The sequence below is a fragment of the Triticum aestivum genome, chromosome 7B (genome assembly GCF_018294505.1).
Source record: "Triticum aestivum cultivar Chinese Spring chromosome 7B, IWGSC CS RefSeq v2.1, whole genome shotgun sequence".
Classification (NCBI taxonomy): Eukaryota; Viridiplantae; Streptophyta; class Magnoliopsida; order Poales; family Poaceae; genus Triticum; species Triticum aestivum.
The window spans coordinates 562,903,786-562,926,342 of record NC_057813.1 but is presented as its reverse complement, the minus strand read 5'-3'; the positions used below and the strand labels follow the sequence as shown (position 1 = coordinate 562,926,342).

At 48.3% G+C, this 22,557-nt stretch overlaps 2 protein-coding genes across 2 annotated transcripts; one reads left to right on the top strand and one right to left on the bottom strand.

The window, feature by feature from the left end:
* Positions 1-1,872: 1,872 nt before the first annotated feature.
* Positions 1,873-3,983, bottom strand: LOC123159648 (FBD-associated F-box protein At2g26860). Its single transcript, XM_044577460.1, has 3 exons — positions 2,999-3,983; positions 2,763-2,894; positions 1,873-2,484 (listed from the first exon to the last, which is right to left on the bottom strand). Exons 1-3 carry the CDS (start codon positions 3,929-3,931, stop codon positions 2,416-2,418), a joined length of 1,134 nt encoding a protein of 377 aa, XP_044433395.1. The 5' UTR covers positions 3,932-3,983; the 3' UTR covers positions 1,873-2,415.
* A 2,533-nt stretch (positions 3,984-6,516) lies between these two features.
* LOC123161021 (protein FAR1-RELATED SEQUENCE 3) lies at positions 6,517-9,500 on the top strand. Its single transcript, XM_044578874.1, has 6 exons — positions 6,517-6,769; positions 6,859-6,944; positions 7,151-7,548; positions 8,366-8,628; positions 8,739-8,836; positions 9,054-9,500. Exons 2-4 carry the CDS (start codon positions 6,910-6,912, stop codon positions 8,449-8,451), a joined length of 519 nt encoding a protein of 172 aa, XP_044434809.1. The 5' UTR covers positions 6,517-6,769; positions 6,859-6,909; the 3' UTR covers positions 8,452-8,628; positions 8,739-8,836; positions 9,054-9,500.
* The last annotated feature ends 13,057 nt before the right edge of the window (positions 9,501-22,557 follow it).

Sequence of the window (22,557 nt, the reverse complement as noted above, 5' to 3'; positions counted from 1 at the left end):
AGGCAGCCTCTTCACCGCCGTCCGGGCGATTTTTCCGCCGTTCCGGCCGCGCAGGGGCTGTACACCGGCGGGCATACGCCGACCACGCCCGCAAGGTGTTCGGCGATTTGTCTAGCCGGCCCAACGTTGGACTTGGACGACGAGGAGGCGCTCGCGGCGTTGCTGGAGGAGGAAGCCGAAGCCGACGTCCAGGAGCAGGATCATCTCATGGTGCTCGCCGCCCTCGCCGGACTGCTCGCGAGCAATGAAAAGCTGCGGCAAGGTGGTTCGGCGCCGGGGTGGGTGAAAGCAAAGAACCAGCATCGTCTGGAAGGCTACTGCATGCTCTACTCCGACTACTTCGCCGACGCTCCATTGCACGGCGAGAAAATATTTATGCGCCGTTATCGGATGAGCCGGAAGCTTTTCCTCAGGATTGTGAATTCCATCCGGGAGTTTGACAACTACTTCAAGTGCAAGAAGGATTGCACCGGCACACTTGAATTCACCTCAATCTAAAAGTGCACGACGGCTATAAGGATGCTTGCATACGGACTTCCCGGTGATTCACTCGACGACTATGGGCGCATGGCCGAGTCCATGACCATTTAGTATTTCTACAAGTTTTGCAGGGCAATGGTGGCAGTGTTTGGACCGCAATACTTGCGATCACCCAATGCTGAAGACACTGCTCGGATCCTAGCACAGAATGCAGCAAGAGGATTTCCTGGGATGCTTGGAAGCATCGAATGCATGCATTAGAAATGGAAGAACTGTCCATTTTCTTGGCAGGGGTTGTACAAAGGCGCCAAAGGCGGTTGCAGTGTGGTACTTGAGGCAGTGGCCACACAGGACCTCTGTATTTGACACTCTTTGTTTGGGATGCCAGGAACTCACAATGACATCAACGTCCTGCAGTGCTCCCTTGTCTTTGCCAAGCTTGTTCAAGGTCATTCTCCTCCGATGAACTTCTAGGTTTATGAGCGGCACTACAACAAGGGGTACTACCTAGCTGATGGCATCTATCCGAGATGGTCGACATTTGTGAAGACTATCTCAAACCATGTGCCAGGAGGCAAGAACTCCTTCTTTGCGAAGGTTCAGGAGGCTTGCAGGAAGGATGTCGAGCGGGCATTTGGCGTGCTCCAATCTCGATTTGTTGTTGTCCGGTACCCTGCTCAGACCTGGTCGAAAGAGCAAATGTGGGAGATCATGACTTGTTGTGTGTCACCTTGTACAACGTGATCATTGAGAGCGAGCAGGAAGAGCCGGTGTTTGACACATAACCATATTACAGGCAGGGTCCTCTTGCCAAGTTGATCACCAGCTACCAGCAACCTGGACTGCCTACCTCAATATGCATCAGGAGATACGAGGCCCACAAGTGCATCAACAACTGCGAGATCCGAGACCCACAGGTGCATCAACAACCGCAACACGATCAGGTGGAGCACCTATGGAGGCTCAAGGCCGATGCCGGGAACGACGTGTGATGAAATATGAGTTTTTATTTGTTGAACTATTTGATTTCTATTGATTTTTTGTGATGAACTATGGAGGCAAAAAGTTATTTATGGAGAATTCACGCCGAACCACGCCGAACTCCGCTGAATATGGCCCGATTCGCGCCGATATCGGGACATTTTTTGACGAAAGTGGGCCGAATAATGGGCCAAAATCGCTGCCTGGGGGCGACAGCTGGGTGCCCAACCGCCCCCGAGCCGATTTTGCCGCCGGCTCGCCCACAGGCGGCGATTTTTATGCCTCGGGGGGGGGGGGGGGGGGGCAACGGCTGGAGATGCTCTAAGCACCACGAATAAGCATTGCATTGTACAGGGTCTAACCATACGAGTGGAGTAGACAACAAGATTCAATCCGCCGTGCATGGATTAGTTAAGTTCTATCAAACCATCCCCACTACACTACTTAAGCCAAAGAGAAGCCAAATAACATCCAGTTTTACAATCTGGTTTTCTCAGGCAGCCATCACTACCAAGATAAGCCCAGCAGAAGCTAAAGCAGCATTATCTACTTAAACAGAAGACATGCTGACATGCATAGGAATGGTCCATGAACAGTAGCACCACTGACCTCAACACTTCAAGCTAATCATGCTAGAACCAAGAACACTGCCCAAAACGATCGCTTGTAGTACGATGTTGCAAAAGAACACTGACCACTCCACTCCAACGGACATTACGCTTGGATGATTCCGCAGCCTTTAGTACTGCCCCATCTCAGATTAGTCAGATTCCCCGCTATGGACCGCCCTTTCGCCCTTGAAATTGAAGATAAATCAGGATTGGGGAAGATGAACACCGCATGCCTCAGCAGTCAGCACCCTTGCGTTCTGCAGGAAGTACTTGAGAAAGGCCATCTCGCCTTCCTCCCCTCTGAATTCACGGATAGTCATAATCTCGATGCGCAACATAATGCTCAAATAGGGCCAACCTCATCCCACAACTTAAGTTCGAGCTTCCCAGTGGGTTCATCACATCTTTCACACTGCAGATTGGTTAAGTCAGTGAACAGTTCAACTACTGATGGATTATGCATTGCAGCAGCAACAGTAAAACGATGATGGATAATAACTGAAAAAATAGTAGCGCTGCTAATAGCATGCTAAAGCATTCTAAGCAATGTCTTGCTAAATAAATCAATGGACGATGTCTCGCTACAAGATAGCATATTTCAAGGACGGCACTAGTTTGCAATGGCACGCTATTTTTTGTTATTATGTATATAATGCTAGGAGCCTATAGGGTGGTGATGAAGATGAGTACCCTGATATGCAGACTCGACACATTAGGAAAGCACTTCAGGAAAGTGGCCAACATCTTGGCATCATCATGGACTCCAAAACGCACATTCAGGCTGAGCGTAGTCACGCTTGTGAACATAGTGTTTGCGCTTGGCTTCATCCCAGGAATGCGCCCAATTATTCAACAAAGAAAGATCAGACATTGAATTGAACATCTTTGCCAATTGAACAAATGGAAACTTTAGGTACGTGATCTACCATGATGATGGTGCCGCCGGCCTCAAGGGCGTACTTTCCTGGCTCCAGGTACCCGAATCGTTTCAGGTTGGGGGCATTGCCAATGTTGATCGCCGTGCGCAAGCCACTGGCAGAGTTTAGAGATCCCCGAACCTTGTACAGGATGAGCCGCTTGAGGCGCGGGGTATCCACCACGACGACGATCTCCATCACGGAATCGCAGATCTGCACGCACCGGAGGCTCTGGCTGACGAGGCGGAGGCCCAGCCCCTTCATGCTCCCTTGAATGTTGAGGGTCTCCAGAACGGGGCTCCTGGCGACGATGGCTTCGACATCCCCGTCCTCCATGACGACGCTGAAGATGCCGAGCTCGCGGAGGTTGGGGAAGGAGGCGTCGCCGAGGCAGGCCACATCAGGGAACTTCCAGAGGCCGACGTAGAGGCGGGTGAGGGTGGCGATGCGGAAGAGCGTGCCAGGGAGATTCACCTCGCGCGGGCAGGGGCGGTTGACGAGGACGAGCTCCTGGACGCCCTTGGCGGCCATGAGACGGAGCCAGCGCTTGAGCTTGGCGTGGCACGCGTCCATGGGGGTGCAGAGGAGGTGGACGCAGCGGAAGGGCCCGGGATGCGCCGCCAGGGCGCGCGACACAGCGGCGGAGACGGCCGGCGCGTCGGCGCGGGTCGGGGGCCAGTGTTCCAGGAGGTGGGTATCGACGAGGACGAGCGGCGCGGAGAGCCAGACCCGGCGCCAGCGCGTCGCGAGCACGGCGGTGCGCGCGGCTTCCTTGAAGGAGAGGCGGGAGACGATGTCGTGGAGGAGCGCGTCGGAGAGGCCGCTGATGCGGTCGACGCCGTGGTAGGGGGCGGTACGGCGGGCGGCGAGGCGGGCGGTGTGGGAGACTGGCGGCTCGGGGAGGCAGGAGTAGATGTACGGCAGGAGCTGCTCCGCGTCCATGGTCACCGGCGGCGGGAGGATAGCAGAGCACGAGGAGCCCGGCTAGGGTTTCGGGCGGAGAGGCGAGCGACGAGTGAGGAGCGAGGTGTGTATGTGAGTGAATGGCGGCGACGGTGAGGAGAGGAGATGTAGGGTTTGGTCGGTGGCGTTGTCTGCTTCGGGCGGCCCAAATGTTGGCAACTGGGTGCTCTTGGGCCCATCAATTAGTAGTAGTAGTATTTAATTTGCTTTATTTATTTCGAAGTCCACTGTTAATTCACTCGATGAGAGCAAGTAAAATAAGGTATGTAAGTCGAAAATGACTGTTACTGCTCGAGCTACATGGATATCTCTTCTTAAAATAAAAATAAAAATCACATTTTAAAGTTCCTAAAAATATGAGAGAATACACATGAACCTTAGGGACTACATCTTTGTATTTTTTCATGATGAAATACGTTTTGATGGGAGCTACACAAAAAAAATTCATATATTTCTAGTACATGCACTATTCTCTATACAAGTCCATAATTTTGTTTTTTTTATGCATCTCACCCCAAAGCCTATTTCATCATGAAAGTTTACATATAGTATACATTTATCCTAAAATCTAAAAAGTGCGCGCGTCTTATCCATTCGCCCATCTCCCACTACCTGCCTCCAGCAGTCCTCCCGGGTGACGCGGTCGCTGCCCCGCTCCTTCTCCTGGCCACGCGCCCTTCGCCGCGCTCCTACTCCTGGCGATGTGGATGCCACCCCGATCCTTCTCCCGGCTACGCCACCCGCCCCCACCGCCTACCTCGCGCCCATAGCTGCCGCTAGTGCACCGCCGCCGCTCACCTCCTTCTGCGAGCCGCCATCCCAGCCAAAAGGGCATGGCCGCCGCCCGTGATGCGTGATCTACTCCGGTTGCGGCCCCGGACGAGCGAACTACGGCGGGGATGCCACGTGAAGGAGCACACATTGCTGCTACCCAGCGCTCTGCCCGGCCATCGACTCTGTGTAGCCATCCCGTGATCTACTCCGGCTGCCGCCCACGCACTGCCCTTTAGTCGCCTCAGCTGATCTATTGGAAGGAGGAAACTTAGATAGTTCTTGAATAGTTTGACGAAAGCAAGAAGAAGATCCAGACAAGAGTGGGCAGCACGAAAGCTCATCTCGTTGAAGACGGAACATGGATCAGACGACAAGGCTACTATTGATGAAACATGGATCAGAGGACACACGGATCAAACGGCAAGAGTGTATAGAATAAGAGCTTCATGTCGGAGAGCGGCGATAGAGAGCTCGGGCGTGCGCGCTCTCGCTAGGTGGACCAATAGCGCAAGACCGCATCGGTGGGCCTCTTGAGCGGACCGTATACATGCATGTAGGCTTACTGTCGATATATACGGCACATATGTCGCGCAGTAACGGACGGAGATTAAAAATGTACCATCAGTATCGTTGATTGATCGCGGTACCTGACGTACTCGAGCAACAGTTCCGTCCAGAAAACGGCGTAGACATAGCGGTGGAAAAAATAAATGCGTTCGCAGGCCCAGAAGAAGCCAGGACCCCATCTCCCACCCCGCTCCCTCATTACGAGTGCTCTGCGGCGCCATCAGCAGAGAGCAGAGTTCATGGCGGCGGTGGAAGAGAACGGCAATGGATTGGAGTTCCTAACAGATCCTGTCGACAGGTATGGTTGCTACTTCATCTTCGTTGAAGCAGTAGCTCTGAATCTTTTGCATGGACCATCTAATGGATGGCCGGGTCTTCTCACAGGTTCCCCTGGCCGGATCTTGAAACCAACGATTTAACTCCGGCCGGTGAGGCAGGTACTTGTCTGACACAGTCGGCTGCTGAATCAAGCATGGGAGATGTTGGCGATGACCCACTGTCAATCCAATTGGCCGTGAATAACGGCTGTGAAGCACTGCGCTTGTCGGCGGCCGATTCGCAATAATCAACAGAAAAAAATGACCCTCAAGCCCCTGGTTGGACTAGAAGGTACACTCTCTTGGTCTTGATCCTGCTTAACTCTGAACATATTCATGCAAGCCATATTTGGGAAAACTAGAACTCTGAAGCACAAGGTGTATATGCATACTGCTCGCGTGTCGGTGCTGAATTCTTCAGCAAAAGTCAAATATATATATATATATATATATATATATATATATATATATATATATATATATATATATAACATCAATTCATAGTTGTCCATGCTCATCTCTGAATGCATTACGGTTATAAATGTCTGAAAAATTCATATCTCCACATGTAAATCTCTGCTTTACATTTTGGTCGCTTATCAAGCCTGATGTCTTTTACAGTCGGGTGTATTTCATTCTTAATGATTTCAATCTAAAACTAAACCTGTACCCCATGTTGCTTGTGTATGAACAATGAGATCCTGATGATAAAATGAGCAAAACGTAAGTTTGTGTTGGATCGTCGTAAACACTGAAGACAGTGTGGTAAGCCATGTCTGAATAATTGAAATCTCCAACATTCAACCTATCCTACTATATTGGTTGCTTGTGAACATTGCATATACAAATCAGGCACCCATTTACAGTCAAATAATGATCCATTAATACTCGTGCATGATTCGTATTGGGCGAGCCCCTATTGAGCGCACACCATGCGCTGGAAGAGTATGTGCCCTTGAAAACCTTAAGAGGATACGCGGAGAAGAAAACAGATACCGTCGTGGTACCATCAGTTGGTTACAACTTTGATTCATTGAGAGAAGCATATGACTTCTACAATCTATATTCGTGGGAGATCGGGTTTGGGATAAGATATGGAAAAAGTAGGCTGAACGTCGAGAGAACCAAATGTATACAAGAAATAGTCTGTGGATGCTCGGTGAGTTGAAAGTAAAATCATTACCCAAAATGTTGTATATGTTTTCTCGAAACGTAATATAACATTTGGCAATGGATTCATATTTTCAGGGCAAACCAAAAAAAGGAAACGCATGGACATGCCAATGCGAGTGCCCTGCAATGATACGTTTGCTTCGATCAAATGACAATGACTGGTACGTAAGTGAGCATAGACCATCCCACAACCATGCTTTGACAGATAAATGTGGTGAAAAGGTGTACTGGCCTTCACATAAACATATATATCTGTATACAAGAGACCTTGTCAAACAGCTCAGGGAGAACAATATCAGCATTGGAAAATTTACAACATAATTGGTAGTTTCTTCGGCTCAATGAATAATGTGCCTTTCACCAATAGGGCTTTGAGGGGTCTATGTGGTGAAATCAGCCAAGATCAAGCAGACGATGATGTTCGGAAAACTATGGATGTCTTTGCAGAATTGGGTTCAAAGGATTCTGGTTTATACTACAGAGTACAACCAGACAGTGATAGTCAGATAAGGAATTTACTGTGGTCAACTGGTGCAAACAGAATGCAGTACCATTATTTCAGAGATGCATTAACATTTGACACAACATACCATACAAACCTCTATGATATGCCATTTGGGCTGTTTGTTGGAGTTAACAACCACTTTCAGAGCATTATCTTCGGTGGTGTGCTTGTTAGGGATGAGACAGCTGAAACTTTCAAGTGCGTGTTCAACGAATTCATCCGCATGATGGGCGACAAACATCCTCAGACCATTCTTACAGGTGATAATCTCAATTCCCATAATATTTGTTGTCTGCACAACTTGAAACACATAGAAACCCACATGCATAGTTGGGCCTAGGATGTAATCCATTTGATTTCACTAAGAATTGAATGTTTTCCACAACTACAGCAGCACTAATACACCCAGTCTTGGACTTTGAGCCTAATTTTCTATTTCTAAAACACTTAATTAGCCCAGTCTTGGACTTGAGCCTAATCTACTACTCCTCCGTTCATAAATGTAAGTCTTTTTAGAGATTGTAATATGGACTACATACGGAGCAAAATGAGTGAATCTATACTCTAAAATACATCTATATTCATCCGTATGTAGTTCATATTCAAATCTCTAAGAGGAGTATATTTAGGAATGGAGAGAGTATTTCTTGGTATAGTTCGCTGTATATCCTAGTACTGGGATGCTAAATGTACAACGGCACCCCCATTGCCAACGTGACTTGGCCTCAACTGAAGGGATCAGCATGGGAATTTGCTTGATAGTTAGAGGGACTAAAAGTTGTTTGGCGCGGATCAAGGTACTGCAAAAACAAAACTAGTACTCAGCAGAAAAACAATAGTCCGTAAACAAATCTGCCGAACAAACAGAAATTTACATGCAAAGCAAAGCGGCGATGGTGCGGACGGGCTCGCGCGCTGGGCCAAAAGGTATAGCACTACGACATTGAGTATCTAGTTCAAGAATGGTTTCATTTCGAATTGCTAAGATTTTCTTACATTATTTGAATCATACTGAGAATTCCAGTTGGAAAATGTCCATGGCATATACTCATTGAAACATACTTCCGCATGATGCAGAGTCCGTGTTGGCGGTGCACCTGACGATCGGCCCCATGTGCTGCGATGATGAGTGCATTGGAGGTATATTACAAATATATGCATGAAAAAAAACTGAAATTGTCATAGTTCCTGTTGTGGGAATCAACTTTGATACATTGGGAGAAGCATATGATTATTACAATCTCTACTCGTGGGAGATTGGGTTTGGAGCAAGATATGGCAAAAGCCGGCTAAATGTTGAAAGGACAAAATGCATGCAGGAAATAGTTTGTGGCTACTTTGTAAGTACTTGTTTCATTTCAGTAACTCATCCCCTACCTAGGTGACGAGACACATATGGCACACACACAAAAGATAATAACTCTCCATTACTTGCTCTGCCGATTTGCAGATGCCCCGCGATGATACGGTTGCTTCCAACAACTGACAATGGCTGGTATATAAACGAGTTCAGAGCTGATCACAACCATGCTCTCACAGAAAAATGTGGTGAGAAAGTTTACTGGCCTTCACACAAGCATATCGATATACACACGCGATGTTATTAAACAACTCCGTGAAAATAATATCAGCGGCAAAGTTTACAATATTTTTCGTAGTTTCTTTGGTTCAATGACCAATGTACCATTCAGCAAAAGAGCCCATTCTCTTGTTCTCTTAGTTAAAATGCAGATCTAAAATTTGTGAGATGGCGTATCGATTGCAGTTGGAGATCTCGAAGAAGAACCTGAAGTGCAATCCGGTCTTTCAGCTGTGGAAGAAGTGGCTACATATAATCCAGAAGATCATAGCTTCGCTGATGGTGATGGCTCCACCCAGGCGGGCAGCTGCTGCGAGTCAACCACGAAAGTTGACTCGTCGATCCACTGCCGACGATGATGATGACACCAACCCAGCCAAGCGGGCAAGGAATGATGAGTAAAAAATCTGCCAGAGCTGATTATAGATGATATGCTGAAACTACGGCTCACTCCATGTTTAGAAAGCCCTGACGAGTTGAATGCGGTATTAGGTATATCTCATGTAATAAATTTAATGATTCCCCTGTTTGTCTGCAGTAGTTGTGCTACCAGTAGAATGCACAAATGAACGGTTGCTGCTCTGCTTTGATAATCACTCTACCTGAAAAAGCAGGTGACAGGCAAAAAATGAACCGTTGCTGCTCTGCTTTGATAATCACTCTACACTTTCACAACCGCTGACATCAATTTCTGCATAGCATACGCACACCAATTGAATTGCGCTATCAATTCCGGGTTGGCCAGCGCACTGCAGAAATCAATTGTCATGGAGTCATACTTTGTACACGGCGCTACCAAGTAGCCCATGACAAAAATGACGAATGCGATCTAAAAACAGTCCTTTTCAATCTTGCTCGAATCCTCAGAAAACTCTCTGTTTATAAAACTTTCAGCCGTCTTCTAAGCAACTGTACTGATTGTCTTCTTAATGAAATTGATCGCCGGAGAAGCAATTTGTGCATCCCTGCCACACACGTCTCGGTCCCTGCACGGGATGCCAAAAACCTTGTGGAAATCTTCTGCTGTGAATCCAATCTTCTTGTCATCATCGATGTCAATTACACGACACCGAGCATTTACCTTCCTCATGACCCAAACACTCATTCTCAGATCCAGCTTGGCAAGCATTGGCAGCTTCAAAATTCCGCCAAATCCAGTTTCAGTTACAAGCCACCTCTTGTATTCATTAAATTTTGCAACAGTCCCTACCACACGCTTGACTGACAACCGAGATGTAATAACCGGCTGATCTTCTGCTAACTCACCTGCCCGCTCCCCCTCGGGCGACCTCTCTTGGATCTCCTCGTCACAGTCCACTCCATCAGACAAACCTTGATCGTTGCTGAGTAAATAGGCAATTTCTCGATTAAATTAATCCATGAGTAAATCACTAGAATGGCATTGACTAAGTTGATGACGTACTGACTCTGATCTAAACATGCACGTACTAAGCAAACAGTAGACAAATCTACACATACTGCTAGTACTGCTAATATGAAAATAATCAGGAGCGGGATAAACGAGTTATACCCTCCAGTAGGCCACGCAGAGGCCGCGGCTTTGGTGGCAGCAGCGGCGTCCTCGGCGACCTTCTTGTCGGCTTCAGCTTTCTCGGCGGCGGCACGGTCGGCGTCGGTGGACATGGTGATGATGAAGGCGACGCGAACGTAGAGGAAGTAGACGATCGGAAGCGAGCAGTCGCGTAATCGCTGCCCAAAAACCTATTCGCCCCTCACCCCGTACAGGAACCAGAAGGGCGTGGTTTCGGAGACCTGCTCTCCCGTCGACCGTGTACGTGGCGGACGGGATGGAGTCACCGGCGGCAGCAGCAGCAAAGGAACGACGGTGGGCGTGCGCGTGAGCAGATGTGATCTGTTCGTGACGGCCAGGGTTAGGAGACACCGCATACTTATAGGCGCAGCCGCGTGGAGAGACGTGGGCTCGACCCACGTCCGAGTCCGTGACAGCCCACGATCCGACGTCTTAGATCGTGGCCCAGCTGTCAGAAAACTCTCCGTTAGTGACTGGCAAAAATAAGCGCGTAGGTGTAAGCTCGGCTCGGCTCAATCCCGCAACCCGCGGCGCGTCGTGACGAGGCGAGGCGTGGCGAGGCGGGCGGCGGAGGAGGAGTGCGCGAGGGCCTCTTCTCTTCTCAAGCTCCAATAGCATGTAGAAGAGAAACCCTTATAAACCACTCCAACTCTCCTTCCACTTTCGGGGTGGGACTAAACTTCCCACCACACCTAGTGCCATATAACCCACATGGGCCCTTAGAGATTTTTCAGAAATTGCAATATGGGCCTAGAGCCCATCTCAGATTTCAGCAATCCCCCACCAGATCTCGAGGGCCCATTGTGTCCTCTGTTCCAATTGCTGTTTCGATATACCAGTGTTTCAGTAAAGACCTGTTAAGGTTGAACTTCACCTAGAACAAGTGGCTACACTCCTTCACAACTGAACAATGGACTATGCCTTGAATTGTCAGTTTGGCGTAAAGAAGTTTCACTACATGTCTTACTAGTACTAGGCTGCCGAAGGCTGACCCCTCGGGTGGAGCATATAAGTCACACTCCTGGCCTATTCATGAGCTTACTAGAGATCACCCCAATCTCATAGACTGTGACCAGCAGTCGGGCTCATATAGGTGTGTTCCTCCAAAGATCGCTCTGTAGGACAGCATCTTGCTTTTATAAGCTTTGGAACACATTGAGACCGTAGTCATCCTACCATACAGTATCGAGAGTATTGCATCTCCAACGGAGTGGGTTAGTATAGTTACTCTCCTCAGTTCACCACTGGCTTGTTTTCCCAGGTCCTAGTTCACGGGATCTCCGATCATATAGGTTGGGTTACCACCATGGCAACTCATGTGGGTCTCATACCCATCTCCCTCGATGCATTATCTATCACAACACGTGATAGCCCTTTTGTAAAGGGATCTGCCAGATTCTTAGCCGTATGGACATAGTCCAGCGCTATCACTCCGGAGTTTCTTAATTTTCTGACAGCTTTTAATCTCATTCTTATGTGTTTGGTGGACTTCATGTTGTCCTTTGAGCTCTTCACCTTGGTGATGACAGTCTGATTGTCACAGTTCATAAGGATAGCCGGAACCGGTTTATCAACCAATGGCAAGTCCATCAAAAGATCTCGAAGCCATCTCGCTTCAACACCAGATGTGTCTAATGCCGTTAATTCTGCTTCCATTGTCGATCTCGTTAAGATCGTTTGCTTGCAAGACTTCCAGGAAACAGCGCCACCTCCAAGAGTAAACATATACCCAGTTGTGGCCTTCATCTCATCAGCATCAGAGATCCAATTCGCATCACTATACCCTTCAAGTACCGACGGGTATCCGGTATAGTGAAGTCCATAGTTCATAGTACCTTTCAGATAGCGCATAACTCTCTCAACAGCATGCCAATGTACATCACCCGGTTTGGAAACAAACCGGCTCAGTTTGCTCACAGCAAACGCGATGTCAGGCCTCGTTGCGCTCGCTAGGTACATCAGTGAACCAATGATTTGAGAGTATCTCAATTGATCTTTAGCCATGCCTTTGGACTTTCGAATCAATACGCTAGGATCATATGGTGTTTGAGATGGTGTGCAGTCCGAATATCCAAATATCCAAATATGGTGTTTGAGAGTATCTCAATTGATCTTTAGCCATGCCAACGCTTGAAGTATGTACCGGTAAACTTATCCGGTTTTAGTGCAGCGGCAAAACCACTTGCCGAGAAATTCCTACACATAATAGGTTTTTGGATTGTTGAGTAAATAGGCAATTTCTCGATTAAATTAATCCATGAGTAAATCACTAGCATGGCATTGACTAAGTTGATGACGTACTGACTCTGATCTAAACATGCACGTACTAAGCAAACAGTAGACAAATCTACACATACTGCTAGTACTGCTAATATGAAAATAATCAGGAGCGGGATAAACGAGTTATACCCTCCAGTAGGCCACGCAGAGGCCGCGGCTTTGGTGGCAGCAGCGGCGTCCTCGGCGACCTTCTTGTCGGCTTCAGCTTTCTCGGCGGCGGCACGGTCGGCGTCGGTGGACATGGTGATGATGAAGGCGACGCGGACGTAGAGGAAGTAGACGATCGGAAGCGAGCAGTCGCGTAATCGCTGCCCAAAAACCTATTCGCCCCTCACCCCGTACAGGAACCAGAAGGGCGTGGTTTCGGAGACCTGCTCTCCCGTCGACCGTGTACGTGGCGGACGGGATGGAGTCACCGGCGGCAGCAGCAGCAAAGGAACGACGGTGGGCGTGCGCGTGAGCAGATGTGATCTGTTCGTGACGGCCAGGGTTAGGAGACACCGCATACTTATAGGCGCAGCCGCGTGGAGAGACGTGGGCTCGACCCACGTCCGAGTCCGTGACAGCCCACGATCCGACGTCTTAGATCGTGGCCCAGCTGTCAGAAAACTCTCCGTTAGTGACTGGCAAAAATAAGCGCGTAGGTGTGAGCTCGGCTCGGCTCAATCCCGCAACCCGCGGCGCGTCGTGACGAGGCGAGGCGAGGCGTGGCGAGGCGGGCGGCGGAGGAGGAGTGCGCGAGGGCCTCTTCTCTTCTCAAGCTCCAATAGCATGTAGAAGAGAAACCCTTATAAACCACTCCAACTCTCCTTCCACTTCCGGGGTGGGACTAAACTTCCCACCACACCTAGTGCCATATAACCCACATGGGCCCTTAGAGATTTTTCAGAAATTGCAATATGGGCCTAGAGCCCATCTCAGATTTCAGCAATCCCCCACCAGATCTCGAGGGCCCATTGTGTCCTCTGTTCCAATTGTTGTTTCGATATACCAGTGTTTCAGTAAAGACCTGTTAAGGTTGAACTTCACCTAGAACAAGTGGCTACACTCCTTCACAACTGAACAATGGACTATGCCTTGAATTGTCAGTTTGGCGTAAAGAAGTTTCACTACATGTCTTACTAGTACTAGGCTGCCGAAGGCTGACCCCTCGGGTGGAGCATATAAGTCACACTCCTGGCCTATTCATGAGCTTACTAGAGATCACCCCAATCTCATAGACTGTGACCAGCAGTCGGGCTCATATAGGTGTGTTCCTCCAAAGATCGCTCTGTAGGATAGCATCTTGCTTTTATAAGCTTTGGAACACATTGAGACCGTAGTCATCCTACCATACAGTATCGAGAGTATTGCATCTCCAACGGAGTGGGTTAGTATAGTTACTCTCCTCAGTTCACCACTGGCTTGTTTTCCCAGGTCCTAGTTCACGGGATCTCCGATCACATAGGTTGGGTTACCACCATGGCAACTCATGTGGGTCTCATACCCATCTCCCTCGATGCATTATCTATCACAACACGTGATAGCCCTTTTGTAAAGGGATCTGCCAGATTCTTAGCCGTATGGACATAGTCCAACGCTACCACTCCGGAGTTTCTTAATTTTCTGACAGCTTTTAATCTCATTCTTATGTGTTTGGTGGACTTCATGTTGTCCTTTGAACTCTTCACCTTGGTGATGACAGTCTGATTGTCACAGTTCATAAGGATAGCCGGAACCGGTTTATCAACCAATGGCAAGTCCATCAAAAGATCTCGAAGCCATCTCGCTTCAACACCAGATGTGTCTAATGCCGTTAATTCTGCTTCCATTGTCGATCTCGTTAAGATCGTTTGCTTGCAAGACTTCCAGGAAACAGCGCCACCTCCAAGAGTAAACATATACCCAGTTGTGGCCTTCATCTCATCAGCATCAGAGATCCAATTCGCATCACTATACCCTTCAAGTACCGACGGGTATCCGGTATAGTGAAGTCCATAGTTCATAGTACCTTTCAGATAGCGCATAACTCTCTCAACAGCATGCCAATGTACATCACCCGGTTTAGAAACAAACCGGCTCAGTTTGCTCACAGCAAACGCGATGTCAGGCCTCGTTGCGCTCGCTAGGTACATCAGTGAACCAATGATTTGAGAGTATCTCAATTGATCTTTAGCCATGCCTTTGGACTTTCGAATCAATACGCTAGGATCATATGGTGTTTGAGATGGTGTGCAGTCCGAATATCCAAAACGACTCAACACCTTCTCAACGTAATGGGATTGCAGAAGTGTGATCCCACCCTCATTATCTCTCAGTAGCTTGATGTTCAAGATAACATCAGCCACACCAAGGTCTTTCATCTCAAAGTTCTGAGATAGAAACGATTTGACCTCCTCAATGACTTTGAGGTTTGTTCCGAATATCAGTATGTCATCAACATACAAGCACAGTATAACTCCTTCGCCCCCACCATGGCGATAGTATACACATTTGTCAGCCTCATTAACAACGAAACCAACAGATGTCAGAGTTGTATTAAACTTATCATGCCATTGCTTAGGTGCTTGTTTCAGGCCATATAAAGATTTTATCAACCTACACACCTTTCTTTCCTGACCATCTATAACAAAGCCATCAGGCTGTTGCATGTAGATTTCCTCCTTTAGCTCTCCATTTAGAAAAGCCGTCTTAACATCCATCTGATGGACGAGAAGACCATGTGAGGCCGCCAACGAGAGTAATACTCGAATGGTGGTCAGTCTAGCCACAGGTGAATAAGTATCAAAGAAATCTTCCTCTTCTTGCTGGTCATAGCCCTTGGCCACAAGCCTAGCCTTGTACTTTTCAATCGTACCATCGGGCCTAAGCTTCTTTTTGAACACCCACTTACATCCCAGTGGTTTGCAACCATAGGGACGGTCAGTGATCTCCCATGTCCCGTTAGCCATGATGGAATCCATCTCGCTACGGACCGCATCCTTCCAGTAGTCAGCTTCTGGAGAGGCATACGCTTCTGAAATAGAAGTGGGAGTATCATCCACGAGGTACACGAAGAAATCATCACAAAGGTCTTTGCAGTCCTTTGTCTCTTGCCCCTACCAAGGGTTTCCTCGTCATCCTCCTCGGGATTTTCATCATGTGTTTGTTCATAATATTCCATAGGGATGGCAGGTTCAGGAGTCTCCTCAGATTCCTGTCTAGAAGTGCTTTGCATATCTCTCATAGGAAAAATATCCTCAAAGAATGTAGCATCCTTAGACTCCATAATTGTACCGATCTTCTGGTCAGGTACCTCAGATTTCACTACTAGAAATCTATAGCCAACGCTGTTCTTAGCGTAGCCCAAATTAATGCAGTCCACGGTCTTATGTCCAAGCTTACGCTTTTTGGGGATCAGCACGTTGACTTTCGCCAAACAGCCCCAAGTGCGCAAGTACGAGAGTGTCGTCCTTCTCTTTGCCCATTTCTCATAGGGAGTGATCTCACTATCCTTTGTCGGAACTTTATTCAGGACATGACATGCCGTCAATATAGCCTCCCCCACCATGCCTTGGATAAACCCGATGTATCTAACATGGCGTTAACCAAATCAGTTAGAGTACGGTTTTTCCGCTCGGCAACCCCGTTTGACTGGGGTGAATAGGGGGGCGTCCTCTCATGAATAATGCCGTGTTCCACACAGAAGGAATCAAACTCACTCGAGAAGTACTCTCCACCACGATCTGACCGGACTCGTTTAATTTTCTTTTCAAGTTGATTTTCAACTTCTGCCTTATAGATTTTAAAGTAGTGCAGAGCCTCATCTTTAGTATTTAACAGATACACATAGCAATATCTAGTGGAATCATCTATCAATGTCATGAAGTATCTCTTTCCACCTTTAGTCAACACACCATTCATCTCGCAAAGATCAGAATGTATGAGTTCTAATGGTGCCAGGTGTCTCTCCTCCGCGGCCTTATGAGGCTTGCGAGGTTGCTTAGCTTGCACACATGAAAGGCACTTAGAACCTTTGGCTAAAGTGAAACTCGGGATTAAATCCAACTTGGCTAGCCGTGTCATAACACCAAAACTAATGTGACAAAGACGTGAATGCCAAACTTCAGATTCATTAACATTCGAATGAATATGGTTCACGACTTTATTACAAAAATCTGCTAGGGAAAGGCGGAACATCCCTTCGCTCTCATAACCTTTTCCAACAAAGAGTCCATATTTTGTAACAACTAATTTATTAGACTCGAAAACCAACTGAAACCCTTCTCTACATAGAAGGGAGCCACTAACGAGGTTCTTCTTGATGGCGGGGACATGCTGCACGTTCTTCAGCTGCACGATCCTTCCCGAAGTAAACTTCAGATCGACCGTGCCAACACCATGAACAGAAGCACTCGCGCCATTCCCCATCAATACGGACCCGTGACCTGTGACCTGGTAAGAAGTGAACAATGAAATGTCAGCACACACATGAACACCTGCACCTGTGTCCACCCACCAATCGTTGGGTTGAAACACTGAAAAAACAGTAAATAAATTACCGTACCCAGATGCACCATTCTCATTGTTGCCCACAATCATGTTGACAGACTTGGAGTCCTGTCCTGACTTCTTGTACTTGTTTGGGCACTTGTTGGCCCAATGTTCAACCGAACCACAAGTAAAGCAGCCCTCGTCCTTCTTGTTCTTCTTGAAGGTCTTCTTACCCTTCTTCTTAAAGTCGGTATTGTGTTGGACACCGTTCTTTCCCTTGGGCTTGTGGGAGTTGAAGTTCTTCTGGTTCACCATGTTGGCAACAGAAGTCCCTTCGGCCCCTTTTCCGTGCGAGTCTTTTGCCCTCGAATTCTGCTCAACACTCAGATGGCCAATGACATCCTCCACAGAGAATTCACGCCTCCGATGTTTCAGAGTGGTGGCAAAGTTCCTCCAGGAATTAGGGAGCTTAGCGATTATGCAACCCGCGACAAACTTGCCCGGTAACTCGCACTTGAGAAGCTCAAGTTCCTTAACAATGCATATTATCTCATGAGCCTGCTCCAATACAGGACGGTTTTCAACCATCTTGTAATCGTGGAACTGCTCTATAATATACATCTCGCTCCCTGCATCGGCGGCCCCGAATTTAGATTCGAGCGCCTCCCACAAGTCCTTGGCGACATGCACATGTAAATATGCGTCGACCAGTTTATCTCCGATCACGCTAAGAACTGCTCCGAGAAACACAACGGTAGCCTCCTTGAACGCCTTCTCCTGTTCAGGAGCAATCGTTCCCGTGGAGACACCGGTGACCCAGAACACGTTCATAGCCGTGAGCCATAACGTGGTCTTAGTCTGCCAACGCTTGAAGTATGTACCGGTAAACTTATCCGGTTTCAGTGCAGCGGCAAAGCCACTTGCCGAGAAATTCCTACACATAATAGGTTTTTGGATTGTTGAGTAAATAGGCAATTTCTCGATTAAATTAATCCATGAGTAAATCACTAGAATGGCATTGACTAAGTTGATGACGTACTGACTCTGATCTAAACATGCACGTACTAAGCAAACAGTAGACAAATCTACACATACTGCTAGTACTGCTAATATGAAAATAATCAGGAGCGGGATAAACGAGTTATACCCTCCAGTAGGCCACGCAGAGGCCGCGGCTTTGGTGGCAGCAGCGGCGTCCTCGGCGACCTTCTTGTCGGCTTCAGCTTTCTCGGCGGCGGCACGGTCGGCGTCGGTGGACATGGTGATGATGAAGGCGACGCGAACGTAGAGGAAGTAGACGATCGGAAGCGAGCAGTCGCGTAATCGCTGCCCAAAAACCTATTCGCCCCTCACCCCGTACAGGAACCAGAAGGGCGTGGTTTCGGAGACCTGCTCTCCCGTCGACCGTGTACGTGGCGGACGGGATGGAGTCACCGGCGGCAGCAGCAGCAAAGGAACGACGGTGGGCGTGCGCGTGAGCAGATGTGATCTGTTCGTGGCGGCTAGGGTTAGGAGACACCGCATACTTATAGGCGCAGCCGCGTGGAGAGACGTGGGCTCGACCCACGTCCGAGTCCGTGACAGCCCATGATCCGACGTCTCAGATCGTGGCCCAGCTGTCAGAAAACTCTCCGTTAGTGACTGGCAAAAATAAGCGCGTAGGTGTGAGCTCGGCTCGGCTCAATCCCGCAACCCGCGGCGCGTCGTGACGAGGCGTGGCGTGGCGAGGCGGGCGGCGGAGGAGGAGTGCGCGAGGGCCTCTTCTCTTCTCAAGCTCCAATAGCATGTAGAAGAGAAACCCTTATAAACCACTCCAACTCTCCTTCCACTTCCGGGGTGGGACTAAACTTCCCACCACACCTAGTGCCATATAACCCACATGGGCCCTTAGAGATTTTTCAGAAATTGCAATATGGGCCTAGAGCCCATCTCAGATTTCAGCAATCCCCCACCAGATCTCGAGGGCCCATTGTGTCCTCTGTTCCAATTGCTGTTTCGGTATACCAGTGTTTCAGTAAAGACCTGCTAAGGTTGAACTTCACCTAGAACAAGTGGCTACACTCCTTCACAACTGAACAATGGACTATGCCTTGAATTGTCAGTTTGGCGTAAAGAAGTTTCACTACATGTCTTACTAGTACTAGGCTGCCGAAGGCTGACCCCTCGGGTGGAGCATATAAGTCACACTCCTGGCCTATTCATGAGCTTACTAGAGATCACCCCAATCTCATAGACTGTGACCAGCAGTCGGGCTCATATAGGTGTGTTCCTCCAAAGATCGCTCTGTAGGATAGCATCTTGCTTTTATAAGCTTTGGAACACATTGAGACCGTAGTCGTCCTACCATACAGTATCGAGAGTATTGCATCTCCAACGGAGTGGGTTAGTATAGTTACTCTCCTCAGTTCACCACTGGCTTGTTTTCCCAGGTCCTAGTTCACGGGATCTCCGATCACATAGGTTGGGTTACCACCATGGCAACTCATGTGGGTCTCATACCCATCTCCCTCGATGCATTATCTATCACAACACGTGATAGCCCTTTTGTAAAGGGATCTGCCAGATTCTTAGCCGTATGGACATAGTCCAACGCTATCACTCCGGAGTTTCTTAATTTTCTGACAGCTTTTAATCTCATTCTTATGTGTTTGGTGGACTTCATGTTGTCCTTTGAACTCTTCACCTTGGTGATGACAGTCTGATTGTCACAGTTCATAAGGATAGCCGGAACCGGTTTATCAACCAATGGCAAGTCCATCAAAAGATCTCGAAGCCATCTCGCTTCAACACCAGATGTGTCTAATGCCATTAATTCTGCTTCCATTGTCGATCTCGTTAAGATCGTTTGCTTGCAAGACTTCCAGGAAACAGCGCCACCTCCAAGAGTAAACATATACCCAGTTGTGGCCTTCATCTCATCAGCATCAGAGATCCAATTCGCATCACTATACCCTTCAAGTACCGACGGGTATCCGGTATAGTGAAGTCCATAGTTCATAGTACCTTTCAGATAGCGCATAACTCTCTCAACAGCATGCCAATGTACATCACCCGGTTTGGAAACAAACCGGCTCAGTTTGCTCACAGCAAACGCGATGTCAGGCCTCGTTGCGCTCGCTAGGTACATCAGTGAACCAATGATTTGAGAGTATCTCAATTGATCTTTAGCCATGCCTTTGGACTTTCGAATCAATACGCTAGGATCATATGGTGTTTGAGATGGTGTGCAGTCCGAATATCCAAATATCCAAATATGGTGTTTGAGAGTATCTCAATTGATCTTTAGCCATGCCAACGCTTGAAGTATGTACCGGTAAACTTATCCGGTTTCAGTGCAGCGGCAAAACCACTTGCCGAGAAATTCCTACACATAATAGGTTTTTGGATTGTTGAGTAAATAGGAAATTTCTCGATTAAATTAATCCATGAGTAAATCACTAGCATGGCATTGACTAAGTTGATGACGTACTGACTCTGATCTAAACATGCACGTACTAAGCAAACAGTAGACAAATCTACACATACTGCTAGTACTGCTAATATGAAAATAATCAGGAGCGGGATAAACGAGTTATACCCTCCAGTAGGCCACGCAGAGGCCGCGGCTTTGGTGGCAGCAGCGGCGTCCTCGGCGACCTTCTTGTCGGCTTCAGCTTTCTCGGCGGCGGCACGGTCGGCGTCGGTGGACATGGTGATGATGAAGGCGACGCAGACGTAGAGGAAGTAGACGATCGGAAGCGAGCAGTCGCGTAATCGCTGCCCAAAAACCTATTCGCCCCTCACCCCGTACAGGAACCAGAAGGGCGTGGTTTCGGAGACCTGCTCTCCCATTGACCGTGTACGTGGCGGACGAGATGGAGTCACCGGCGGCAGCATCAGCAAAGGAACGACGGTGGGCGTGCGCGTGAGTAGATGTGATCTGTTCGTGGCGGCTAGGGTTAGGAGACACCGCATACTTATAGGCGCAGCCGCGTGGAGAGACGTGGGCTCGACCCACGTCCGAGTCCGTGACAGTCCACGATCCGACGTCTCAGATCGTGGCCCAGCTGTCAGAAAACTCTCCGTTAGTGACTGGCAAAAATAAGCGCGTAGGTGTGAGCTCGGCTCGGCTCAATCCCGCAACCCGCGGCGCGTCGTGACGAGGCGTGGCGTGGCGAGGCGGGCGGCGGAGGAGGAGTGCGCGAGGGCCTCTTCTCTTCTCAAGCTCCAATAGCATGTAGAAGAGAAACCCTTATAAACCACTCCAACTCTCCTTCCACTTCCGGGGTGGGACTAAACTTCCCACCACACCTAGTGCCATATAACCCACATGGGCCCTTAGAGATTTTTCAGAAATTGCAATATGGGCCTAGAGCCCATCTCAGATTTCAGCAATCCCCCACCAGATCTCGAGGGCCCATTGTGTCCTCTGTTCCAATTGCTGTTTCGATATACCAATGTTTCAGTAAAGACCTGTTAAGGTTGAACTTCACCTAGAACAAGTGGCTACACTCCTTCACAACTGAACAATGGACTATGCCTTGAATTGTCAGTTTGGCGTAAAGAAGTTTCACTACATGTCTTACTAGTACTAGGCTGCCGAAGGCTGACCCCTCGGGTGGAGCATATAAGTCACACTCCTGGCCTATTCATGAGCTTACTAGAGATCACCCCAATCTCATAGACTGTGACCAGCAGTCGGGCTCATATAGGTGTGTTCCTCCAAAGATCGCTCTGTAGGATAGCATCTTGCTTTTATAAGCTTTGGAACACATTGAGACCGTAGTCATCCTACCATACAGTATCGAGAGTATTGCATCTCCAACGGAGTGGGTTAGTATAGTTACTCTCCTCAGTTCACCACTGGCTTGTTTTCCCAGGTCCTAGTTCACGGGATCTCCGATCATATAGGTTGGGTTACCACCATGGCAACTCATGTGGGTCTCATACCCATCTCCCTCGATGCATTATCTATCACAACACGTGATAGCCCTTTTGTAAAGGGATCTGCCAGATTCTTAGCCGTATGGACATAGTCCAATGCTATCACTCCGGAGTTTCTTAATTTTCTGACAGCTTTTAATCTCATTCTTATGTGTTTGGTGGACTTCATATTGTCCTTTGAACTCTTCACCTTGGTGATGACAGTCTGATTGTCACAGTTCATAAGGATAGCCGGAACCGGTTTATCAACCAATGGCAAGTCCATCAAAAGATCTCGAAGCCATCTCGCTTCAACACCAGATGTGTCTAATGCCGTTAATTCTGCTTCCATTGTCGATCTCGTTAAGATCGTTTGCTTGCAAGACTTCCAGGAAACAGCGCCACCTCCAAGAGTAAACATATACCCAGTTGTGGCCTTCATCTCATCAGCATCAGAGATCCAATTCGCATCACTATACCCTTCAAGTACCGACGGGTATCCGG